This window comes from Papio anubis, chromosome 16 (assembly GCF_008728515.1).
Source record: "Papio anubis isolate 15944 chromosome 16, Panubis1.0, whole genome shotgun sequence".
NCBI classification, from domain to species: Eukaryota; Metazoa; Chordata; class Mammalia; order Primates; family Cercopithecidae; genus Papio; species Papio anubis.
Window position 1 is genome coordinate 34,395,229 of NC_044991.1, and position 23,811 is coordinate 34,419,039.

The 23,811-nt window shown below is 46.5% G+C and overlaps 1 protein-coding gene and 1 non-coding gene across 11 annotated transcripts in view; one reads left to right on the forward strand and one right to left on the reverse strand.

Annotated features, from left to right (window-relative positions):
- The window catches only part of APMAP (adipocyte plasma membrane associated protein), a 143,710-nt gene that overhangs the window by 114,194 nt on the left and 5,705 nt on the right, over nucleotides 1-23,811 (reverse strand). For 7 of the 10 annotated variants that reach the window (XR_004178974.1, XR_004178971.1, XR_004178975.1 and 4 more), the window contains exons 1-7: nucleotides 18,396-19,508; nucleotides 17,605-17,720; nucleotides 12,533-12,625; nucleotides 10,015-10,131; nucleotides 8,739-8,913; nucleotides 8,073-8,207; nucleotides 7,442-7,634 (exon numbers count right to left, since the gene is read on the reverse strand). Coding sequence is in view for 3 of the 10 variants with exons in the window: in XM_031656503.1 (XP_031512363.1) it covers nucleotides 2,429-2,638; nucleotides 7,442-7,634; nucleotides 8,073-8,207; nucleotides 8,739-8,913; nucleotides 10,015-10,131; nucleotides 12,533-12,625; nucleotides 17,605-17,720; nucleotides 18,396-19,111 (1,755 nt within the window). In the remaining 7 variants the exon portion in view is untranslated. Of the gene's footprint in view, nucleotides 1-1,537; nucleotides 2,639-7,441; nucleotides 7,635-8,072; nucleotides 8,208-8,738; nucleotides 8,914-10,014; nucleotides 10,132-12,532; nucleotides 12,626-17,604; nucleotides 17,721-18,395; nucleotides 19,524-20,584; nucleotides 20,702-23,811 lie in introns of those variants that run through there. The other 3 variants (XM_031656503.1, XM_003905173.5, XM_031656504.1) reach the window with 3 other exon arrangements.
- Nucleotides 13,060-13,166, forward strand: LOC116270847. The gene has a single exon (XR_004179155.1). It is a non-coding gene; the product is annotated as a U6 spliceosomal RNA (small nuclear RNA).

Here is a 23,811-nt window from a genome sequence, read left to right on the forward strand (position 1 = left end):
TCCCAACATGGGCCTTCCGGCCAGTGCTGGGAGAATTAACCATCAGACTCCCAACTCTTTCCCCAACATGAGGTCTTCCGGCCAGCTGGGAGAATTAACCATCAGACTCCCAACTCTCTTCCCCCAACATGAGGCCTGGCCAGCTGGAGAATTAACCATCAGACTTAACCTCTTTCCCCAACATGAGGCCTGGCCAGTGCTGGGAGAATTAACCATCAGACTCCCAACTCTCTTCCCCCAACATGAGGCCTGGCCAGCGCTGGGAGAATTAACCATCAGACTCCCAACTCTCTTCCCCCAACATGAGGCCTGACCAGCTGGGGAGAATTAACCATCAGACTCCCAACTCTCCCCCAACATGAGGCCTGGCCAGTGCTGGGAGAATTAACCATCAGACTCCCAACTCTCTTCCCCAACATGAGGCCTGGCCAGCTGGGGGGAATTAACCATCAGACTCCCCAACTTTCTCCCCCAACATATAGCCTGGGCCAGTGCTGGGAGAATTAACCATCAGACTCCCAACTCTCTTTCCCCCAACATGAGGCCTGGCCAGTGCTGGGAGAATAACCATCAGACTCCCAACTCTCTTCCCCCAACATGAGGCCTGGCCAGTGCTGGGAGAATTAACCATCAGACTCCCAACTCTCTTCCCCCAACATGAGGCCTGGCCAGTGCTGGGTGAATTAACCATCAGACTCCCAACTCTCCCCCAACATGAGGCCTGGCCAGTGCTGGGAGAATTAACCATCAGACTCCCAACTCTCTTCCCCAACATGAGGCCTGGCCAGCGCTGGGAGAATTAACCATCAGACTCCCACCCCCAACATGAGGGGCTCGATCAGCTGGGAGGATTAACCATCAGACTCCCGACTCTCTTCCCCCAACATGAGGCCTGGCCAGCTGGGGGGAATTAACCATCAGACTCTTGACTCTCTTCCCCCAACACGGGGCCTGACCAGTACTGGGAAGAATTAACCACCAGACTCTCGGCTCTCTTCCCCAACAGGGCCTGGCCACCACTCAGGGGAGAGGAGGGCACAGGAGTCTAAGGCCAGCCAGTGCACACAGATGGTCCCGATGTTACCACAGCTATCAGTTCTCTGAATTTCTGTATCATTACATATTTATCTGATTTTTTTCTGACTTTTATTAGTATCCATTTAAAATACTGTCTCTGTGAAGTTATTCCAAACATTTTTGGAGGCACAATCTCTATTACTCTCACAAATACCCAGGAAAGAAAGGAGCAGATGTCAGCCCCATTTCGTAGGCTGGAAAACAGGAGAGAAGTGTAATATCAACTTACACCACCAGGAGTCAACGTCAAGAGCAGATGGCCTAAGGCTGCCTGCTCCCTGCCCGAAGACGGCTGCCTGAGAGGTCCCGCCGCTTCCCTCCTGAGCTAGTCGGATGGATACTTGGCCTTAAAACATCATCCTCACCAAGACAATCCTTACATCAACACCTGATGGAATTAAACTTCAGTACTGTTAATTAAAGTAGAGAAGAAACTCCCAGGCCACACCATCAAAAAAGGTTAATCAGCAGAAGTCAATTTATCATTATTTATTATCAAAATCATGACCAGTGTGTAGACATACTTGTGAAAATATACAGCAACTTGGGGCTTATAACACACGAGCAAAGATGACATTAACACGTGCACTGTTCACATCTTGGGGTCTAGAGGTCAACAACAAAGGTCACAGACAGGACGTTACTAAACGGACCCCTGCAGTAGGTCCCAAATTGCAGAAGCATCCAATTCCAGCATGGTCAGTGCGGAGATATTCACAGAAAGAAACCCAGCAAAGTCCTCTCTGAGCCGCTAGAGTCAACATGCTTTTCCTACACACTATGGAGAGCCCACGTCCCACACAACCCTTGAGAACACAGTTCCAAGTCTTGGCTTACACAGCTCTCACTGCTGGCCTCAACACCTTTGGGCCATCCTCCCTCTGCTCTTCCATTCCCACCCCAATAAAGGTATGACCGCACGTTATATAATAGTAAAGAAGGACTCTGAGGCCGCAGGACAGGGCCACAGCAGCAAACTTCCTGGGCAGTGTGTTACTGCTCCACCCACCTGAGCCCTGTTCCAAGTGCAAGGAGCTTCCCAAGTCCTAGAGAATGATTGTACTTAGAAAGCTTTGTTTTTTTTTTTTTTTTTTTAAGAGAAAATTGCTTCACATGAATTTATCTTCCCGGTGGCAGATATGTTATGCTTCCCTCTAAACAGAAAGATGAGCCCAGATGGGGCCCGGGCATCCTCAAGGGATGAAGCAGCCATGCTCACCATCCCTCAGGGACTGACAAGTGCATGTGGACACTTGAACCATGACTGTGTCCACAGCTCCTCCTGGACCAGGCCTGGTGCCTTAGTGTGAAGACTCCTGGCTTACATGGCAGGGGCAGCTATCCGGGAGGGCTAAACAGCCTGGAGGCTGAGTCTGCAGAGGAAGGGGGACCTGAAAGAGCCCAGGTACAGGTGCCCGTCGTGCTCGTGCACCTCACTGACGTAGGCGGCCACCAGCCCGTCGGGATCATGCAGGCTTCTCCGGAAGGCACCGCTGTCGCTGAGTTCTAGGACGAGGCTGTACCGCGGCACAAACTTCATCACCGTCTCCTGACTAAAGAGCTAGAGGGAAGCACAGTGCAGGGAGAGTTCACTATCTGGCCAAGAATGCTGTGCACAGATCAACCGCGCCGCCCCCACCATCCAGGAAGGGTCTGACTCCTTTCCAAGACAGGGCAGCCCCACAGGGCAGTGCCCCACAGGACAGCTAACCCAGCTCCCACTCCCAGCCCCAGGGGCCCCAAAGCAGACCCCACCCCACCCCTGTCCCTGTGAAGATCAGGCCAAAGAGGCTCCCCAGCACAAGGACAGCAACATGAGCACATCTCTGAACGGCCTGGCTGAACTCAGAGAGAGACATCACATCCAAGGTGGTCACAGCACTGGAGCCAAGGCTCAGAATGACCTCCACCCACCAGACAACAACCAGCACAGCTTCCCTGGAATACACAAGTCTTCTGTTTAGGTTTAAAACATTTCAAATAGGCGAGGTGCAAACGATGGAGATTTGAGAGCAGCTCATGTTCAAAAAAAGGCGAGCAGATCCACAGACCACACAACATGGCTTCCAAAAGAGACAGCAAAATCCCACTGCTTTCATCAAAGCGGGGTGTGTAGATCCTGAGGGATGCCTCCAGGGACGGAGGCAAAAGAGCTTAGACCTAGACTGTGGTCACATGGGACTGCTGAAGAGTTTTAAGCAGAGAACAGATGGCGAGAGGCATGATTTCTGGCAGAGCAGAAGGACACCTGGTCGGAAATTACGACAAAGCACTCCTCTGCCTAAGACCAAGGAATGGAAATTAACAGACAGATTTCTAGCATTTAATACAAGTGGAAATATCCAAACAAGTGTCCAATTAATAATGTCTCCCAGTCACTGGAAATGTTCAAGCAGACAGACAAGTTGACTAGACTCTAGGTTCAACAGCAATAGATCAACTGCATTACAGCTCAAAAAACTCCCAGGGCTTCCCACTACCCACGAAATGCCACCTCCTGCTGTTCGGCCATGGATCCTTCCCGCTCTCCTCTCCTCTCTTCTTCCTAAGAGATCTCATCTTCTCTTACTATTACAACTAGTCACTTTCCCAGAAATCTCTCAAATTGCCATCTCCATTTCCAACACCAGTGCTGTCTCTCACCGTCTGGGACCCATGTCTGCCTGGACTTTCTAATAGCACTTCAAGTTCGACAGCCTCCCCAGCTCTGGAGACAAGGCCAGGACCCCAGCCCTCCCTTGATCCCGGTCTCTCTGTGCCCTACAAGCCCAGCCACCAGTCTTGCCATCTGTTGTGTGTGTCCCTGGCCTGGGCCTTGCCCTGCCACCTCTCCCCAGTCACTGGGACAGCTTCCACACAGGCTCCCACAGCCAGCTAAGACCTGCTGCAAGCTGTTCTCCTTTCAGTAGCTGCAGTTCTCTTTAAAAACATTCTTTGTACTACATCACTCCCCGCCTGAACAACTCCATCAGGAGCATGGGGCTGAGCAGGGTACACGTGTGCAGGGGATGGCAGACCACGGTAACCCAGACCAGCCCATTTCGCTTGGGTAAGGAGGTGTCCCTTCAGGGCGGTGGCCTGGCACAGGCTGTCAGGGCCCACATGGGGTGAGGAGGTATCCCCACAGTGAGGCCCAGATCAGGCTGTGACAGCCCATGCAAGTGAAGAGGTGTACACCCAGGGACAGCCCGGTGCAGAGATCACAGCCCTTGAGGGGAAAGGCAGCCTTCAGCACACGGTCAGGGAGGAAGGGGACAGCCTAGCATGGGGTGCTACAGCCCTGGATGGGGCCATGTGACAGGGCACAGAAGCCACAGATTGGTCACATACAGAGAAAATGGTTGAACAGGTAAACCTAGGGAGCACAATGGGATCCAGGTTTCTCACTGTTAGAGAGGTACAAATAGGGGGAGAAATAAGGGGAGAAAACTTGGATCAGTCTGTGGTGTTGTCATGGTTTTCAATTTACAGATGACAGATGCAGGCATAAGCATGAGCGGTGTGTGTGTGATGTCTACGCACGCAGGCATGTGTGAGTACGTATCATGTGCTTGTACGGCCAGCGCAGTCCCTTGGGGACCTGGGAGCAGCGACACCCAAGGCAGCGAGTACACTTAGCACCCAGATCTCCTCCACAGGCAACCAGGGCTCCTGGGAGAAATGGCCAATTGCAGAGCTGCAGCAGGGACAATACGAGAGGAACCTGGAACAACTTACGTGCTGGAAAGTGAAGAGCTAGCCCAAGACAACAGGACATGCCCAAAGGCCCAGAAGCCACACTGAAGGGGCTCCTCCTGGCCACAGATGGGTAATTTGAACATCAATATCAATGATGACTGTAACATAATCACCATTAAGAACATGGGAAACCATAAGATGGCACTGATGATTACTTACAGAAACCTTCTCTCCGTGAGCGACTCAGTAATGAAACACGAAAGAACCACGTCAAGGTGGAGACACCTGGCATTCCTCGCCTGAATCAGGTGGCCGAAGTTGCCCCACCCCAACAGAGCAAACTGATACTGTGCCCTCATGACAGCCTCATCAAGATGAGCACAGCTTCACGGCTGTACCACTACTGCCAGCGATACGAGACCAGAATCTCAACATGAAAAACCCTACTGGAGGGACATTCTGGGACACAGCTGACCTGTACGCTTCCAAAGGATCAAGGCCAAAACTTCAAACAAAAACGGGCTGAATATCCCCAGACTGAAGGAGATGAAACAGAGCTGACAGCTAAACACCACTTCTGATCCTGGGTTGGATCCTTTGTTATAAAGGACAACAGCAGGACAACTGGCGAAATCTGAATGGGGCCTGCAGACCAGACAGTCACAGGGGAGCTGTGGGCATCTCCTGGTTTCGACCGGTGGTAATGAGGAGAACGTGCCAAACACACGCTCAGGCATCTGCAATGAGTGACAGGACATCAGGCCAGCAGCTAACTCGAAAACAGTGCTGGGAAAAAAAATCCCTTGTACCCTCCATTTCCACAGCTTTGATACTGTCTCAAAATTTAAAAAAAAAAAAAAAAAAAAAAAAAAATCAGGCTGGGCATGGTGGCTCCCGGTTGTAATCCCAGCACTTTGGGAGGCCGAGGTGGGTGGATTACTCGAGGTCAGGCATTCGAGACCAGCCTGGCCAACACGGTGAAAACTCGTCTATACTAAAAATATAAAAATTAGCCGAGCGTGGTGGTGCACGCCTGTAGTCCCAGCTACTCAGGAGGCTGAGGCAGGAGAATCACTTGAGCCCAGGAGGCAGAGACTGCAGTGAGCCGAGATTGTGCCACTACACACCAGCCTGAGTGACAGAGCAAGACTCTGTCTCAAAAACAAAAAACAAAAAAATCTTCAATGACTTGGATTACATTTTGAATAAAACTGAACCTTCTTTCCAAGTCCATGGGGCTGTGGTTCTCCCTCTCACCCCTCCTCACCCAGCTGCAGGAAGATTCCGTGTTCCCTCATGCTTGCAGCCCCCTCCCTAACCATGCCCTCAATCAATGGTACGTCCTCATGCCTACATGTGCCAGACACTGTTGCAGGTGTGGAGGATGACAAATGAACTACGCAGAAAAACACCTGCTCTGATGGTATGCATATTCTATTCAGGGGAAGAGACACAAACAACCACCACTAACACTACCCTAAGCTAAGAGCGCTATGTGCAGATTCTCACTAAATGTTCCCAGCACCTGATGAGGTGCTATTATTCTTTCCACTTAACAGACAGAGTACCTGAGGCAGAGAGTCCAAGTCTCTGGCCCAGGGTCCCACAGCTGGTCTGGCAGCCTCCAAAACCCCTGTGCTAGCCCACCTGCTATTCTGCCTCCCCCTAGGTGCCAGCAGGAACAGATGGTATCTCTGGAGCCAATAAGGCAAAGAGAAGGACAGATTTCTCAACAGATTAGGACTTCCCACACAGTAACCCACAGAACTCACATCACTGAAGACCGTGAGCCAGTCTGAGAATGTGCACGCAGCCCCTAGGAGGGGTCCAGGCACACAGCCCGGCAGCAGGACTCAGCAACTGCTGCCTGTCAGCCCCAGGACCGTAAGCTAGTATTTCCATATCAGTTCAAATAGTCAGTATCAACTTCAAATACCTATTCAGCCTGTGACATGGAGCTTGCTGGAAAAGCAGATCTCTATATTACACAAGCGCCCATGTCAGCAAGTGACCCCTCCACAGTGTAAACGTGCTGAGTTATGATGTGGGGTGCTCCATGGAAGCCACTGGGAAAACGGCAAGCTTTAAAGGCTGGGTTGAAGGGGCTGTTGTGTTGAAGGGGCTGTTGTGTTGAAGGGGCTATGGCTGGCCATTGGTGGGGGTGGGTGACTTTTTTTTTTTTAAAGGGAAAGATTTGGGTGTGGTAGGAGGTCAAAGGGCAGAACTCCATAGAGAAGGGTGCCTGGCAGTGAGGCTACAAGAAGGTAGCAGACAGCAGGCGCGACGGCAGCTGTGGTGACTGGGTTACAGGGGTGGCCACACCTGCAGGGAGGGAAGGAAGGGGCACCTTCCGACTCTTTCCCTGAGGAGGCAGAGAGGAGGGCGGAGAGCAGAGAAGGCCTGGCACAGCCATGGCAGATGGAGGAGCGAGACTGACAGGCAGGCGGATGCCCAGAGCCATGATGGTGAGGGTGGCAATCAAAACACCCAGAAACAGGGAAACCAGAAGAACCAAAGGGTCCAAATGTTTAAATCTGCATTTCAGGATGAAGAACAAAATGTGTTTCTAAGTGTCATTAGAGCCAAATACTACAAGCAGAATTAGATTTTTAAGCTATAAGGGTCAAAAAAATATGATTCAATTCACTTCCATTTTCTTTTTTGGAGTAACAGTTTTTATAGTTACCTTAAAAATCATCCTTTTGATCCAGGGTCTCTCAGATAAGAAATCCAGCATGGAAAACCCAGGGTTAGGGCGGATGGTTGACATGCCGACCCAGTACCCCCCAAAGCTGCTGGGCCGGATGTTGTCTGGAAATCCAGGCATGTTCTCCACAAACAGATCAGCCCCGCCCTTCATCAGGCCAGAAACATAGACTCTGAAAAATTCACCCAAGCAGACAGTGAGCCATAGCCCCTCAATTTAAGATAAAAATTTCAGCCAAGCACCAAGTCTTGGTCCAAATATATATATGGAAAGTGCTCTAACTATGTCCATCATGAACAAAGGCACAGCTGCTGAGAAGAAACCTTTGTGCACAGGGCCCAGCATGAATAGAGGGGAAGCAAGTCGGGGGATGACCAAGGCCCTGCCAGCAGGGGAATGGGGCCCGGGCTGCACCAGCTGGCCTTAAGACACTCCCAGACTACGACTCGCAATGGGAGAAAGAAAAGTGCACCCTTGAATTTTCTTTAACATGCCATGCAGAAGGTGCACTGCTGCCTCTGATTTCTGTCGATCCCACTTCCATGCCCACTCTACCCCGCCATGATGTGCTCTGGCCAGCAACTGACGGCTCAGCTAATCCCACACACACCTTCGTATCCTGGCCATGGTCGTTTCTGCCACCAGGACAAAGTCTTCTGCAGGAGACAGCTGGACTCCATTCGGGAACCGCAGCTGGTCCAATAAAACTTTTACTTCCCTGGTCACAGTATCGTACTCCAGCAGGCTGTGGAACACCAAAAGCAGAGGGTTATGCGGGAGAATCCCTGGCTCCCACTCTGGGCCTTCAGGGCATGGGCCTGCAGAAGGTGACTCCACCTCAACCTGGAACAACAGGCCCTGGGTCCCCTGCTCAAACCTGATTCAAGGCTGGCCCCTGGGGACCCTTCCCCATCCAGAGCAGATCCAGTGTCCCCTCCAGAGAATCCCAAGTTCTCTTGCTGACCTGGGAGCCGGACAGGAGTCCCCCCCAGAGAGGCAACTCAAAGCCCCAGCCTGCCTCCAGGGTTTCTCCTGACTGCCTGGACTTGCACCCTCAGACGGACTGGCCTGTTTTATTTCCTCAGAGAAAACGAAAGCACCTTGTTCCATTCTGTGACATCCATCACCTGCCTCCAGAAGCCACTAAGGTCCTGTACTAGAAGCTGAAATATGATGCTGAAAATACTCCCTTGGTCCCTAGAAGTAACAGGCTCTGCTGAAGCGGCTGGCCTGGCTGGTGAACTCAACAAATGGGAGACCTGGAGCAAGGCCTCACCGCCCGTCATCTGTGCCCTCCATCACCAGAAGCAGGTAGTCTCGTCTTTGCCATTTGCTGCTAGAATCAGTGAAATAAATCTTCCTCCCATCCTGAGTGACCGTAAGATCATTCACAAAGGACATTTTCTTCCCCTCAATGGGTGTCTCGGAGGACAGCAGCAGTTTCACTTCACCTGAAGTTTAAAAAGAAAGAAAAAGATTGACTTGAACTAGGAACTTTCTTTTCAATAATTTCAAAATATTAACCAGCCTGATTTAAAAAGAAAAACTGAAACTTCTCCATGTCATATGTCAGAAGATTCATTCCTTCTTATAGTAAAAACAGTATTAGGTGTTAAATGATTTTTTTTTAGACTAACTTCATTAAAGGCAGAATCTTTTCTATAAAGATGAGGAATTCTTTCTTCTAGGTCAACTGACCTAGAAGGTCAACTGACTTGATAACATATATTGCAAGTGTTAGGCAGGCTGTAGTTCTATTTGAGAAAAATATGACATAGTCTACTCATCTGCTTTTAGAAAAAAAAAGCAGTCGTATAAGTTCTGAAAAATAATAGAAAGAACACGGACTGAGTGCTAAGCACTCTTGAGGTGTGACCACCTTTAAACCTTCACAACAATCCCACGGGCAGGGTTACTATGACCCCAATTTGATGAGGAAGCTGCGCACAGAGCAGTCAAGGGACCTGCAGTCACAGCTGGTGGCCAGCAGAGTGGAATGGCCCCAAGCAGCTGGGCTGCAGGGCCTACATTTGGGCCCCCATGCACTGCACGAGACAATGGACTCCTCCCCAGCAGGAACCTCCACTGAGACACACAGCACATACTACAGTCTGGTCAAGGGGACTCATGAGCAGTCAGGGGAAAGAAGAGGAGGAACTACAGGAGAAAACAGAAACGCAGAGACAAAGGGGAGGGCCACAGAGAAGAAAAAGAGAGAAAACAAATAGACAAGATGCAGAGAGACACACAGAAAAATAAAGACAGAAAGAGGTCTAACTTCCTCAAAATAAGTCCTTTTGAGACCCTGTGGCTAAAATATAAATGCTTGGAGGAAATTAGGGTATGGACCAAATGCAATCATGGGTAGGGAGTTTTCTGGTGTTTAAAACTAGCTGACTTTTGCAGGCAATGCTTTCAGTACTGTTCAGTGAATAAGAAATATCAGAGTCTTTAGCAGCCTGTTGTTAACAAATCCTATTAAGTCTATACATACATATACTGTTTAAAAGATCTAAAATCATCATAGAAGGAAACAATACATTATCACATACGTTTCCAGGGATTTACTTCAAATAGTCCCTTGTATGCATCAGCCACAAAGAGAGTCCCATTGGGCCCTGCACGGATACCCAGGGGTCTCCCACACACAGGCTCATCATCTCGGGTTTCTAGAAAAACAAACAGACGGGGATTGGTAGCTGGTCCCAGATTCTACCTGTGCTGTCCTCAGTATCCAAGTATCTCATCCATCCTTTCCCATACAACATGCTGTACAAGACTATGGCATTAGAGCTAGAACTGCCCTGCAGGTGCTCACTGCACTGCAAGTGCTTACTGTAAGGTGTTCATTGTGGGGTGCTCACTGAGATGCTTATTGCAGGGTGCTTACTGCAGGTGCTTATTGCAGGGTGTTCACTGTGGGGTGTTCAGTGCAAGTGCTTATTGCAGGGTGCTTACTGCAGGTGCTTAGTGCAAGATGTTCATGTGGAGTGCTCACTGAAGGTGCTTATTGCAGGGTACTTACTGCAGGTGCTTATTGCAGGGTGTTCATGTGGAGTACTCACTGCAGGTGCTTAGTGCAGGGTGTTCACTGTGAGGTGCTCACTGCAGGTGCCTATTGCAGGGTGTTCACTGTGGGGTCCTTACTGCAGGTGCTTATCGCAAAATGTTCACTGTGGGGTGCTCACTGAAGGTGGTTGTGCAGGTGTTCACTGTGGGGGTGCTCTCAAGGTGGCATATAGGTGTTCGCATGGGGTGCTCCCTGACGGTGCTTACTGCAGGGTATTCATGTGGGATGCTCACTGCAGGTACTTATTGCAGGGTGTTACTGTGGGGTGTTCAGTGCAAGTGCTTATTGCAGGGTGCTTACTGCAGGTGCTTATTGCAAGATGTTCATGTGGAGTGCTCACTGAAGGTGCTTATTGCAGGGTACTTACTGCAGGTGCTTATTGCAGGGTGTTCACTGCAGGGTGCTCACTACAGGTGCTTACTGCAGGGTATTCACTGTGAGGTGCTCTGCAGCAGGTGCCCTGTGCAGGAGGTGTTGCTGTGGGGTCCTTACTGCAGGTGGCAGGTGTTCACTGGCCGGTGCTCACTGCAGGTGAATTGCTGCAAGGGGTGTTCACTGTGGGGTCCTTACTGCAGGTGCTTATCGCAAGATGTTCACTGTGGGGTGCTCACTGAAGGTGGTTAGTGCAGGGTGTTCACTGTGGGGTGCTCTCTGCAGGTGCTTGTGCAAGTGTTCACTGTGAGGTGCTCCCTGACAGTGCTTACTGCAAGGAGCCATTCATGTGGGGTGCTCACTGCAGAGTACTTATTGCAGTGTTCCTGTAGGGTGCTCTACTGCAGATTATGCAGAGGGTATTCACTGGGGTGCTCACTGTAGGTGGTTATTGCAGGGTGTTCACTGTGGGGTGCTCCCTGCAGGTGCTTATTGCAAGGTGTTCACTGTGGGGTGCTCCCTGAAGGTGCTTACTGCAGGGTATTCATGTGGGGTGCTCACTGCAGGTGCTTATTGCAGGGTGTTCACTGTGAAGTGCTCATTACAGGTGCTTACTGCAGGGTGCTCAATACAGGTGCTTTTGCAGGGCATTAACTGTGGGGTGCTCACTGCAAGTACCACTGCAGGTGTTCACCATAGGTGTTCACTGTAGGTGCTTACTGCAGGGTGTTCACTGTGGGCTGCTCACTGCAGGTGCTTATTGTAGGGTGCTCACCATGGGTGCTCACTCCAGCTGCTACAGTAGGTGCTCACCATGGATGCTCACTGCAAATGCTTATTGCAGGGTGTTCACTGGGGGATGCTCACTGCAGGGTGCTTACTGCCAAAATGGCATGGAAAAAGGTAGGTTAAAGAACTGATGTAGAGTATAATTCCATCATATGTGTGGGTGTGGATGTCTATGAACAAAAAGATGTCTGAAAAGTAAACCACTAAAATGTTCATAATAATTACATCTGAAAAGACTAAGGTGATTTTTATTTTCTCCTTTGTACCTTTGTGTTGTTTGTGTTTATTAAAATGCATCATTTTAATAAAAACATTCCAGCTATTAAAAAATGGTAACCATTAGGTCTATAGACTATCAGTTTTAAACAGTGAGTCTACTACTCTAGTTTTCCAAAATTTGAATGACTTAAGGGTATTCTCACTTACAGGGCTGAAATTCCTGAGACCAAGGCAGAATAACACTTACACATCCGAGTAATGACAAGGCCACCTGCTTTTCCACAGCAGCACTGTGATAACACCTATTAGCCTCTGAAGTACTGCAAAGGTAAACAGGGACCCCAGTAAAACAGTGAGGGGCGAGGCCCACGCAGTTACAAGCAAGGGCCACGGCCACTGCCCAGCTGCAAAATGGGGACTGCAGGTGACTATCAGGCACCATGAGGCCCAAGGACCACTAGGGAAATGAAGAGCTCATGGTGATGTCATGTTCCATCTACTAGATGGTCAGAGGTTCTTTTTCTCCTACAGGTATTCTAGGGAAAAGCAGTTCCACACAGTGATCCGACATCTTTCTGAAAGACTGGAAGAGACACGTCAGGGGATTATCACCAACTTACTGCACGGACCCGAACCAAACCGGGCAATGGTCTCTATTTCACCATTTTCAAGTTTTACAACCCGGCCATCTGCTGTCCCAGTAAACATCACATCTGTTTAAACACACAAAAAGGAGGAAGAGCAATGTTAGCCTAAGAACTGTGACTAACCCACCTTCTCCTATAAGAGGGCTTGTTTATGTGTTCCCCCTGCCCCTCTAGAGGAAATGCCAATTCTGAAGACGAAAGAGAAGCAATTTCTGGGAATACAAAAAATCCTTAAAACTTACAGCGATAAAACTGCGGGGGCCTAGGGAAGCAGCCTGTGGGTGTGAACTGGACTCGAGAGCAAGGGTGCAGCAGACACTCGTCAGTGATGAGAACTGTGAGGATTTTCTCCAGTCCTGAAGCACTCAAGCTGACACTCAGTACTTAGGGGCATGAGTTTATATTCACCTCACATCAGTGTCTGCTACTGATATTGATTATATCCAACTAAAGGGGAAGAACTGCCAGAAATCCTTTAGGAGAAAATTACAGCACATGAAGCACTTACTTCAGCAGCACATATACTAAAATTAGAATGATACAGAAAAGATCAGCATGCCCCTTGAGCAATGATGATACACAAATTCATAAAACATTCCATAGTTTTCAAATGTATATAGTAAACTCAAGGGTAACCACTATAAAAAGTAAAAAAAAAAGAAGTATAACTGATACGCTAACAAAGGAGAGAAAATGGAATCATATAAAACACTCAGTTTAAAACTACAAAAGACAAAAAGAGGGTAGAATGCAAAAACAGAAACACGAATAAGGGCAAAGAATAGAAAACAGTAACAAATATGGTAGATATTAATCCAATATATCAATAATCACCTTAAACATAAACGGTCTAAATATACCAAATGAAAGAGAGACATTGCCAGAATTATTCAAAAAACAAGATCCAACTCTATGTTGTATACAAGAAACCCACTTTAAATATAAAGACATATATAGATTAAAAGTGAAGGGATAAAGAAAGTACATCATGTTAACACTAACCAAAAGCAAGCCAGAGTAGCTGTATTAAATTCAGACAGAGAAGACTTCACACCAAGGAAAGTTATCAGGGATAAAGAGGAGCATCACACAATGACAAAGGGGTCAATTCCTCAGAAAGACATAAGAACCTTTAATGTGTATATGCTTCACAACAGAGCACCAATATGTGAGACAAAAACTAATGAAACTGCAAGGAGAAACAGAATCCACTATCACAGAGATTTCAACAATCTAAACAAGAATAATCACATGATCATATCAACAGATACAGAAAAAAGCATCTAGTAACATCCAACACCCATTCACGATTAAAAGCTCTCAGCAAGCTGGGAGTAGAGGAAAACTGTCTTAACTTGATCAAGAACATCTATTAAAAAATCTACATAAAACATTATACTTATGGATGACAAACTAGAAGCTTTCCTGCTAAGATGAAGAACAAGGCAAAGATGCCCCTGTCACTACCCCTCTTCACTATCACACTGGAAGACCTAGCTAATGCAACAAGACATGAAAAGGAAACAAAAGGTACACAGATTGAGAAGAAAGAAATAAAACTCTCTTTGTTTGCAAGTGACATAATTGTCTAGGTAGAAAATCTGAAAGAATCAACAACAACAAGAAACCCTCCTGGAACTAAGCAATTATAGCAAGGTTGCAGGATATTGCAAGATATTGACTCACCTTCCTTTATACTAACAATGAACAAATGAAATTTGGAATTGAAAACACAACACTATGTACATTAGCATCCAAAAGAATGGCATACTTAGGTATAAATATAACATAATATGCACAAGGTCTATATGAGGAAAACTACAAAATTCTGATGAAAGAAATCAAAGAACTAAATAAATGGAGAGATATTCCATGTTCATGGATAGGAAGACTTAATACTGTCAAGATGTCAGTTTTTTCCAACCTTAATCTATAGATTCAATGTAATCCCAATCAAAATCCCAGCAAGTTATTTTGCAGATACAGATGAATTAATCCTAAAGTTCATACGGAGAGGGCAGAGACCCAAAATATCCAACACAATATTGAAGGAAAAGAATAAAGTCAGAGGACTGAAACTACTCAACTTCAAGATTCACTATAAAGCTACAGTAATCAAGACAATGTGGTATTAGCAAAAGAATAGAAAAATAAATCAATGGAACAGATAAAACTTTTATCCCAGAGACAGACCCACATAAATATAATCAACTGATCTTTTGACAAAGGAGTAAACGCAATACATAATGGAGAAAAGACAGCGTTTTCCACAAATGGTGCTGGAACAAATTTGTTTGCATCTACAGGCAAACAAATCTAGACACAGACCTTATACCCTTCACAAAAATGGAATTCAAATTGGATCACAGACCTAAATGTAAAATACAAAACAAATTCTTAGAAGATAACATAGGAGAAAATCTAGGTCACCTGGGGTATGATGATGAATTTTTAGATATAACACCAAGGTGAGATACATGAAGAAATAAAAAGCGAAACTTCATTAAAATTAAAAATTCTTGCTCTGCAGAAGATACTGTCAAAAGAATGAGAAGCCACAGACTGGGAGAAAATATTTGCAAATGACATGTCTGATAAAGAACTATTATCCAAAATACACAAACAACTCTTAAAACTCAACAATAAGAAAATGAACAACCCAATTACAAAAACGGGCAAAAGGCCTGAACAGGCACATCACCAAATAAGATATACAGATGGCAGTTAAGCATATGAAGATATTCCACATCAAATGTCATCAGAGAAATGCAAACTAAAACAATGAGACACCACCACACACCTATTAAAAGGGCCACAATCCAAAACACTGACACCACCAAATGCTGGCAAGGACATAGAGCATCAGGAACTCTAATTGTTAATGAGAAGGCAAATGGTACAGCCACTTTGGAAACGCTTGGTGGTTTCTTACAAAACTTAACTCTTACCACACAATCCAGCAATTATGCTTTTCAGTATTTACCCAAATGAGCTGAAAACTGAGGTCCGCACAAAAACCTGCACACAGATGTCTGTTCCAGCCTTATTCATAACTGGCAAAACTTAGCAGCAACCAAGATGTATTTCAGTAGGTAACTAAACTGTGGCACATTCATACAATGGAATATTATTCAGTGCTAAAAAGAAATGAGCTATCAAGCCATGGAAAGACATGGAGGAACTTTAAATAAATGCATACTACTAAGTGAAAGATGCCAATCTGGAAAGACTACATACTGTATGAGTCCAATTACATAACATTCTGGAAAAGGCAAAACTATGGAGATGGCAAAAAGATCAGTGGTTGTCATGGGTTAAAATTAGAGGATGGGATGAACAGGCAGAGCAGAGAGGATTTTCAGGGCAGTGAAAACACCCTGTATGATACCATAATGGTGGATACATGGCATTTGTCCAAACCCATAAAATGTATAAAACCAAGAGTGAACCCTACTGTAAACTACAGACTCTGAGTAATAATGACGTATTGATGTGGGTACATCAGTTGTAACAAACGTGCCACTGTGGTGGGGGATGTTGATCATGTGGGAGGCTGTGCATGGTGTGTGTGCAGAAAAAGCATTTGATGAAATGCAACACCCAATCATAATAAAAACTCTTTTTCAGAAAATCTCTGTACCTTCTGCTCAATTTTGCTGTGAACCTAAAACTGCTCTTAAAAATAAAGCCTGCTATAACTGGTGATTGCTCTCTCCCAGCACTCCCCAGAGTTGGTACCTCCCTCCACTGTCAGCAACCTGCCAGCCAGCCCCCAGGGCAGCTTCCAAATGAGGTGGCAGAGACAGCAGTGGCAGGTCCCTGGGCGCCTCCCAGGGGCTCACACCCACCAGAAAGGACCCCACTATGCCTGGCCAAGAAATGTCACCAGCTCACCAAAGAAAGAGAAAAGGCTGGGATCTGGTGACAAAGTACAAAGAGAACTAATCCCAGTGAAAAGGAAAAAGGCAGGAAAGTGCTCTCTTTGGGAGGTAAGATCATTGGTTTGCACTTCAACTGCTGTTAAGTTTCAGTTTTAAATAGCAATATTTGATTTTTCACCAAAAAAAGCTAAAGCTTATAAAATTTACACAAATAAATGCCAATGTCTTTTTAAGAGAAATGCAAAGTTCTATCATGATATTTACTCTTCTTGAAACAATTATGACTTTGACAGCCAAGAAAACAAACCAACTGCAGAAATGGACCAGTCCTTGGGGCCTGTGTCAAATAGCAGGGCCTGGGCAAAAGAAGCTGGTCAAACGTCACTGGAAGAGAGGCCACTGACCGGCCTTGAGAGCACAACAGAAGCACCCTGTGTGCACATCCACAGCCACCTACTGCCTGGAGAACAGAGTGTGTTTTGGAATAACAAGCGGCACTTCCAAAGAAGCTGCTCAGCAAGCCCATACCAGATTAAGTTTTAAATTATCTGTGACTATCTGTGCCTTTCCAATACGAAACTTAATTCTCATTTTCACAAACAGAAAATGCCTTGCTCAAGGTTGCTAGAGATGCAAGTATTCGAACCAGACCCAATTCTAGCTCTGAGGTGTGGGCAAGTGTGATGCAGATGGTTATCCTTAAATGTACCCATCAAAGTGAGCTTTCAGACAGACAAAAAAACAGTGGAAATATTGAGAACCATTTGTCTTCGCTTCACAGTGAAATCTATACAAAGCAAAGGGAACTAAAAAATGCTGTGCTGTCAAATACCTATTTAACTTTGATAAATAAACTAAACATCAGTATCTGTATTTGGCCTTTTTCCTTTCACAACACTCTGAGCACAACAAAGTGCTCCATAGAGATGAACTGAAAACCACCAAGTGCTAAAACGGCATGCAACGTGCGCAGATGAGACCAGCAGAAAGAGCCACTAGGTACTAGGGCCTCCCACGTGATGTCTGGGGTCCAAGCCCCATGTCCGCAGCTAAGAAGGATGTGCAGGGCCCCAGTCCAGGGGCAGTGTGCCACTGCAGCTGCTCCCACAGAAACCGCCCCCTCAGACAACAGACAGCCTGGAAGGGCCCCCAGCTCAGACTTACCCCCGATATGTGCTATGGACTCCGGTCCAATAAGCTGATTTTCAAACAGCCTTTCTGCCTGTCGCAACTTTGTATTTGGATGCAGAACGCCAAGCAAGAGCGGGGGTTCTTTGAAGCTGCAAAATAATGCAGTTCCAGAGATCTGTCCATAAATACACATGTGAAGAAAACCTGTACCAAGCACCTACTCTCGGTTCTTTGATAAAGATGGCACTTTCTAACAACATCCTCAGTTGCCAGAAATAGAAGGGTTAAGAAAAAACTGTTTTAGGATATCAGGAAATGTCACGGTCAAAAGAAATATAAAAATATAAATGTGCTAGTGCAAGGCCTTCAGCAGTCCTGTCACCTGAGAACATCCTGGGGCCTGTGCCCACCCACCCTCCAGCCTCCCCAGCTCCCCACCCCCATCCAACACCTCAGGGCAGCTGGACCTCCTCACCCCTGTGACTCACATAGCCCTACAGCCACCGCAGTCCACCTAGGGTGGTGGGGGGCAGTGCCCACGTTTCACACCTGATGGCCCGGCCTCATACTTCATAAAGACCAAATCCATTCTCCAAAATGCTGCTCTATTATTTTTTTTTTTTTACCATAAATTTGACTTTAACTGATATTTTTTCAGTGACTGGAAACATCCCTATCCTTCTATGAAAAATAAACTTTTTGTTCCCTTCTGGAGAGAAACCATGTCCTTCCACAGAGTGACTGTGGGCTGAGAGGGCTGCAGCTGAGTCGGCACCCGGTGGGATGGCATGCATGGGGCACAGCCTGTGTCACGGCCCGTGTACCTGTGTGAGACACACCAAGCTCTGTCACGTAACAGGCTTCTGCTTCTGCTCTGTATTTTGGGGCCTATCTTCCTGTTTTTGAGTGTGCCATTCTGAAAGCTGAGCCCAGGAGAGAGGTCTCTGTTGGCTGCGATGGTTCCACTGCCATAAACTGAACCCACGAGAGTTGTCCCTGTTGGCTGTGACAGTTCCACTGCCATTCCAAAAGCTGAGCCCAGGAGAGAGGTCTCTTGTTGTTGGCTGTGACAGTTCCACTGCCAAAAGCTGAGCCCAGGAGAGAGGTCCCTGTTAGCTGTGACAGTTCCACTGCCATTCCAAAAGCTGAGCCCAGGAGAGAGGTCCCTGTTGGCTGTGACAGTTCCACTGCCATTCTGAAAGCTGAGCCCAGGAGAGAGGTCCCTGTTGGCTGTGACAGTTCCACTGCCATTCCGAAAGCTGAGCCCAGGAGAGAGGTCTCTGTTGGCTGTAATGGTTCCACTGCCATTCCGAAAGCTGAGCCCAGGAGAGAGGTCCTTGTTGGCTGCGACGGTTCCACTGCCATAAGCTGAGCCCAGGAGAGAGGTCCCTGTTGGCTGCGATGGTTCCACTGCCATAAGCTGAGCCCAGGAGAGAGGTCCCTGTTGGCTGTGATGGTTCCACTGCCATAAGCTGAACCCAGGAGAGAGGCCCCTCTTGGCTACGATGGTTCCACTGCTTCTCTTCCTTTCCTTCCTCATCAGGCTCTTCTACTCAACAATCATAACTCACTTTGTACAAACAACTTGCAATCCCCAGTGGCCCCTGCTTCCTTTCAGTGTCTGGCCAGGGCTACATAACCCATTTCCCAGTGCATTTCTTCACCACTCTTTCCACATATACATTCATCTTTCCTGAGATCAAAGGTCTGCAATCACTGAGGCTCCAACCTCTCTCTCCAACTCAAAACTCAACCTCAGCCTCCTTTTCCAAGGCCAGCCCCCCAACCCAAGCTTCTAATCCCCAACTGCAGATACAGTTCACTCCCCCACCTTAGCCAACTGGACTATCTAAGAAGGCCCAGGTCAGTTTCTCTTTGGGTAGAATGAGCCATCCTGCTCTGTTGAGAAGGGTTAGGAAGAGAGAAGCCCCTCCCTCAACACATCAGGGGACCACCCCCCCATCCGCCCGACGCCCCTCCTTTGGAGACAGGATGTCCTCAGGCCTGGCTCAGGCAGAAAAATGCATCTGAGGATCCACTAGCACACTAGTAATTACAGAGCTGACATTCCTGGGGCTGACTAGAGTCCCCAGTCCTTCACCCATTCTCAATCCTAATAAGCAAATTGTGTGTTTACAGCACCTTGTGCCTTCACTATTCTAAATCCAACAACAAAAAGTTCACTCAGCTACACACGTCAATCTAAGGTCAGAACCGTGTCCTCTACATTCTTAGTGAATTGGATCCAATATAAAGCCTTAATTTTTATGGATAAGACACTATTCAGTTAGTATGTTATATTCACTCTTTAACTAGATATGATTCTTATTTGAAGTTTTTCAAGCCTTACATGGACTAACTCATTTACAATAAGCTTCAGATGGCTTCACCCCATCAGCAGTTGCAAGGGGAACCAGGAAATTACTGAATCAGACAGTACAACCCTCCTGCAACTAGGTCAACATGGAAGTCACAGATCGTCACATTGATGAGAGCCTGGCTCTGTACACTATAGTTATAAACACGAATCTATTTCAGGGGGCCCTACATATACAATACTTTTTTCAAATTATAATGGACTGCATTACTCATAGGTCTCTATTGGTGAAAGGTAACTCAGGAAAAAATGAACACTAATTATAGGTTTTGTAGAAAATAAGTTACTTATAAAATTTAAATGAGGTAACTGAAGCTCCATTCATGTGTATTTTTGCTACTTGAAATGAATTATGGTTGACTGTCTCTAATGATTATTCAGCTTCTCTAATTTTGAATTTTTGTTTTTGGTTTATGCAGTTTTTTTAAAACAATGACAGGGAAAATACCATGCATATTTCCTGAGTAACATCTAATTCAGCATAAAAACCCAAGTACTAAAGAAATCACAAAACTGCATTTCTCCTAACTTACCTTTCAGATCAGACTGATTTAATCACCCTCCTTTCCTTGGGAATTATTTCAGCCTATTACGTTTTGTCAAGCAACCCCTCCTGAGGACTGCGGGGCAGCCTACCTGAGAGGCTGTGGATCTATAGGAGATTCCAGCAGCATCATGGCTCCAAGCAGGGGAACAGTGAGAGAAACAGCCAGCATCAAGAAGGTCACTCGGAAAACTCTGCCGCTAAAGGAGCTGCCAGAAATAAAAGATACAAAAGCAATCAGCTGAGTCTCAGACAGTGACAAGGTTGGCCGGTCCGAAAGCCCTCCCAGCAGGAGCAGGGACACTCATCCAGTTTCTCCACTGCAAGGTGGCCGACCTCTGGCCTGTGAGTAAACTTCAGCACTGTTTGCTAGGATTGGCAAACACACTTTTGTTGTTGTTCTTCTTTTTAATCTTCCAGCTTCCCCTGTGTGGGATACGTTGGATCAGTTACTTTCCAGATCTTGAATCCTCTAGCAGGGTTTTAAAGAAGGCAAACTCAAAGAACTGATGAACACAAAATGTCATGGGGAAAAAGAGTTCTAATGATGTAAATGATACACACGGTAATTCTCAAAATCTACGATTTCCCGTGCATGGATTCAAAGCAGCAACACTCAGTACTGTGCAGCCCTAAGATTCTCACAGATAAAAGAGACAACTAAATTCTTGAAAGAAATGGAAACAGAACAACTTCCTGAGGATCCAATTCCCCAATCACTTTTCCCAACCTACTTTTAAGAAATCAAAAGGAAATCCCAGCTCTTCAACCTAATAGAAGTCTGACAGATACTGACAGTTATCTACACAGGATCTATTAAATTATAATTCAAAGTCACCACTCCTAAACCCTTGGGAAGCTGTGAAAGCTTCCCTGGGAATCCTGGGTGAAGTTTTTGGACAAATGACCAGTAGTGCCTTAAATATCTCTGAACCAATCTTCAAATACAGTATTTCTCACCTGGCAAACAAGTGAAAACATTTAGCCTCTTCCTACTAATAAACCTCATAGGATCATTACTAGCTTACATGAATTGAACTCAAATATACTAAATGCTTGACATTAATATTAACTTAAAACAAATAAAATCATGAGTTCCTAAGGTAGAATTTTTTTCTTCCATCAAAAAAATTAAAGTGTTGACAAAGGAAAAAGACTCACACTTAACAAAACAGACTTGATTTAAGGGGGCAGGGTTTGATTTTTGACAGAAGTGTAGTCTTCTGCCACTTAGACGTGTTAAACTCTGTTCCGGATATGGTGTAGAAACATATAGGCCAAGTCCTCTTTCCCAACAACCAGCCAGGGAACTAACTGCAGGCCAGTTTCTCCACTCCAAAACCCACAGTTTCCCCCAGTGTGAAACGGGGTGTTCGGCAGGGTAACTTCCTGAACATGCATGATTTTAACAAACGAATAAAGCAGAAAAGAAAATAAATCCCTCTATTTCTACTGGGGTAGGTGGAAATAAGACAAACGAAAGACCAAGGGGAAGAAGAGGGAGCAGCTTTCACAAAGTGTCCCTCGCGTGGACAGCACCTCTGCAGAGCACTGGGTTCTGCCACCAACCTGAGTGGGCAGGAAACAGAGTCTCCCCAGAGCCTCCAGAAACAAAGCCCTACTGACACCCTGATCTTAACACAGCGAGACCTGCCCAGGACTTCTGACCTACGGAACTATTATATAATAAATTTGTGTTGTTCAGGACACTCATTGTGTAAATTCTTAATGGCAGCCATAAAAATTAACAGTTTTCTAATAAACTAGTTTCCAGCACCCTAGAAGTGGGGTGTTGCTGTAACAAATATCTAAAAAAATGTGGAAGTAGCTTTGGAATAGAGTTGTGGGTGAAGGAAGGAAGAATTTTGAGGAGCAGCACAGAAAAAGCCTAGACTTCCTTGAACACAGTAGTAAAACTATGGATGTTAAAAGACTCGGCTCATGAGGTCTCAGAAGGAAGAGAGGAGCATAGCAGGAAAAAACCATCGCCTTGGAGAACACCTAACTGGGCACAAAGACTGTTGGCACTGCTGGGGAGGGTGCGGAAGGAGGTCAGGAGCATGGGATTGGAAACTGGAGCAAAGTGGATCCTGTAACACAGTCGTAGAAAGCTTGGTTGAATCATATCCTGCAGTTACATGGAAAGCAGAGCTTCTACACACTGAAACTGGACCCAGGTGAGGACATTTCCAAGCACAGTGATCAAGGCAAGGCCCGGTTTCTCCTGCGGTTTCCTCCTCCAGAGCAGAACAGGCCCGAGGGCAGTGTTAACCACTGCCTTCTTCCTTTGGCATTTCCCTTTGCTGATGAGAATTGTGTGTCTATTTTTCTTCTAATAATCTTCCAAAAATGAATTTTGTCCCTAACTTCCTCCTCTTCACTCGTAAGGGGTTCAGAGCTCACCCCGTACACTTGAGGCCAGGTAAAAATGCCACATAGACAGTCCTTACCCCTTTTATTGGGAAAGGAGGTGGTCCAGGCCGTACAAACCCAAACAAAATGCCACAGACCCAAGCAGGGAGAGGCCAAGAGAGCCCAAGTTCCTAGAAGAGGGCAGGTGAGAATGAAGGGAAAAGTCAGGTCAAACTCTCCCTCCCAGTCCTGTCTCCAAACCCCAGGACCAAATAATCTTCTTCTAATGTGACTGACTTACATCAGTCAAGGGTATAAGCACCACAGGCATAAAAATGTCTACAAAGCACAGAACTATGACTTGACACAATGGCAGGCTCAGGCAACCTGAGAGGTCTGCAGCAGGGAAAGGAGTAAGGGCCAGGAAAAGAGGAATGGCAAACAGTCAAAATGAGAGTGTGCCAAGAAATGCGCTTTACGTGGGCAACCAGATGGAACCAGGTCTCTCTCTCTTTCACAAATGAGGGAAGTGGGCAGGGAAAGGCTCAAGCGGCTTTCCCACAGACAACGCAAGAGCTGAAAAAGCGCGACTGAGAGCCAGATGTGACTCTATGGCTGCAGTCACCATTAGAAGCGCTGCCTGCCAAGAGCAAGAGGAGGGAGGGGAGGATGCCCAGACCTAGAGCCCTCAGAGCTGGAGTTCGAAAGCTCTGTGAAAATTCATGGTGATTTGCCTATTCTAAGCATTTCACATAAGCAGAATCATACAATACGTGTCCTTTCATGACTAGCTTCTTTCATTCCGTGTGGTTTTCTAGGCCCATCTAAGTTGCAGTATGTATATGTACATGGTTCCTTTTACCAGTTGATTACATATGTATATACCACAACTTGCTGCCCACTCATCTGATTTTTTGTTTTTTAAATATAAAGACACGGTCTCAGTATGTCGACCAGGCTGGAGACT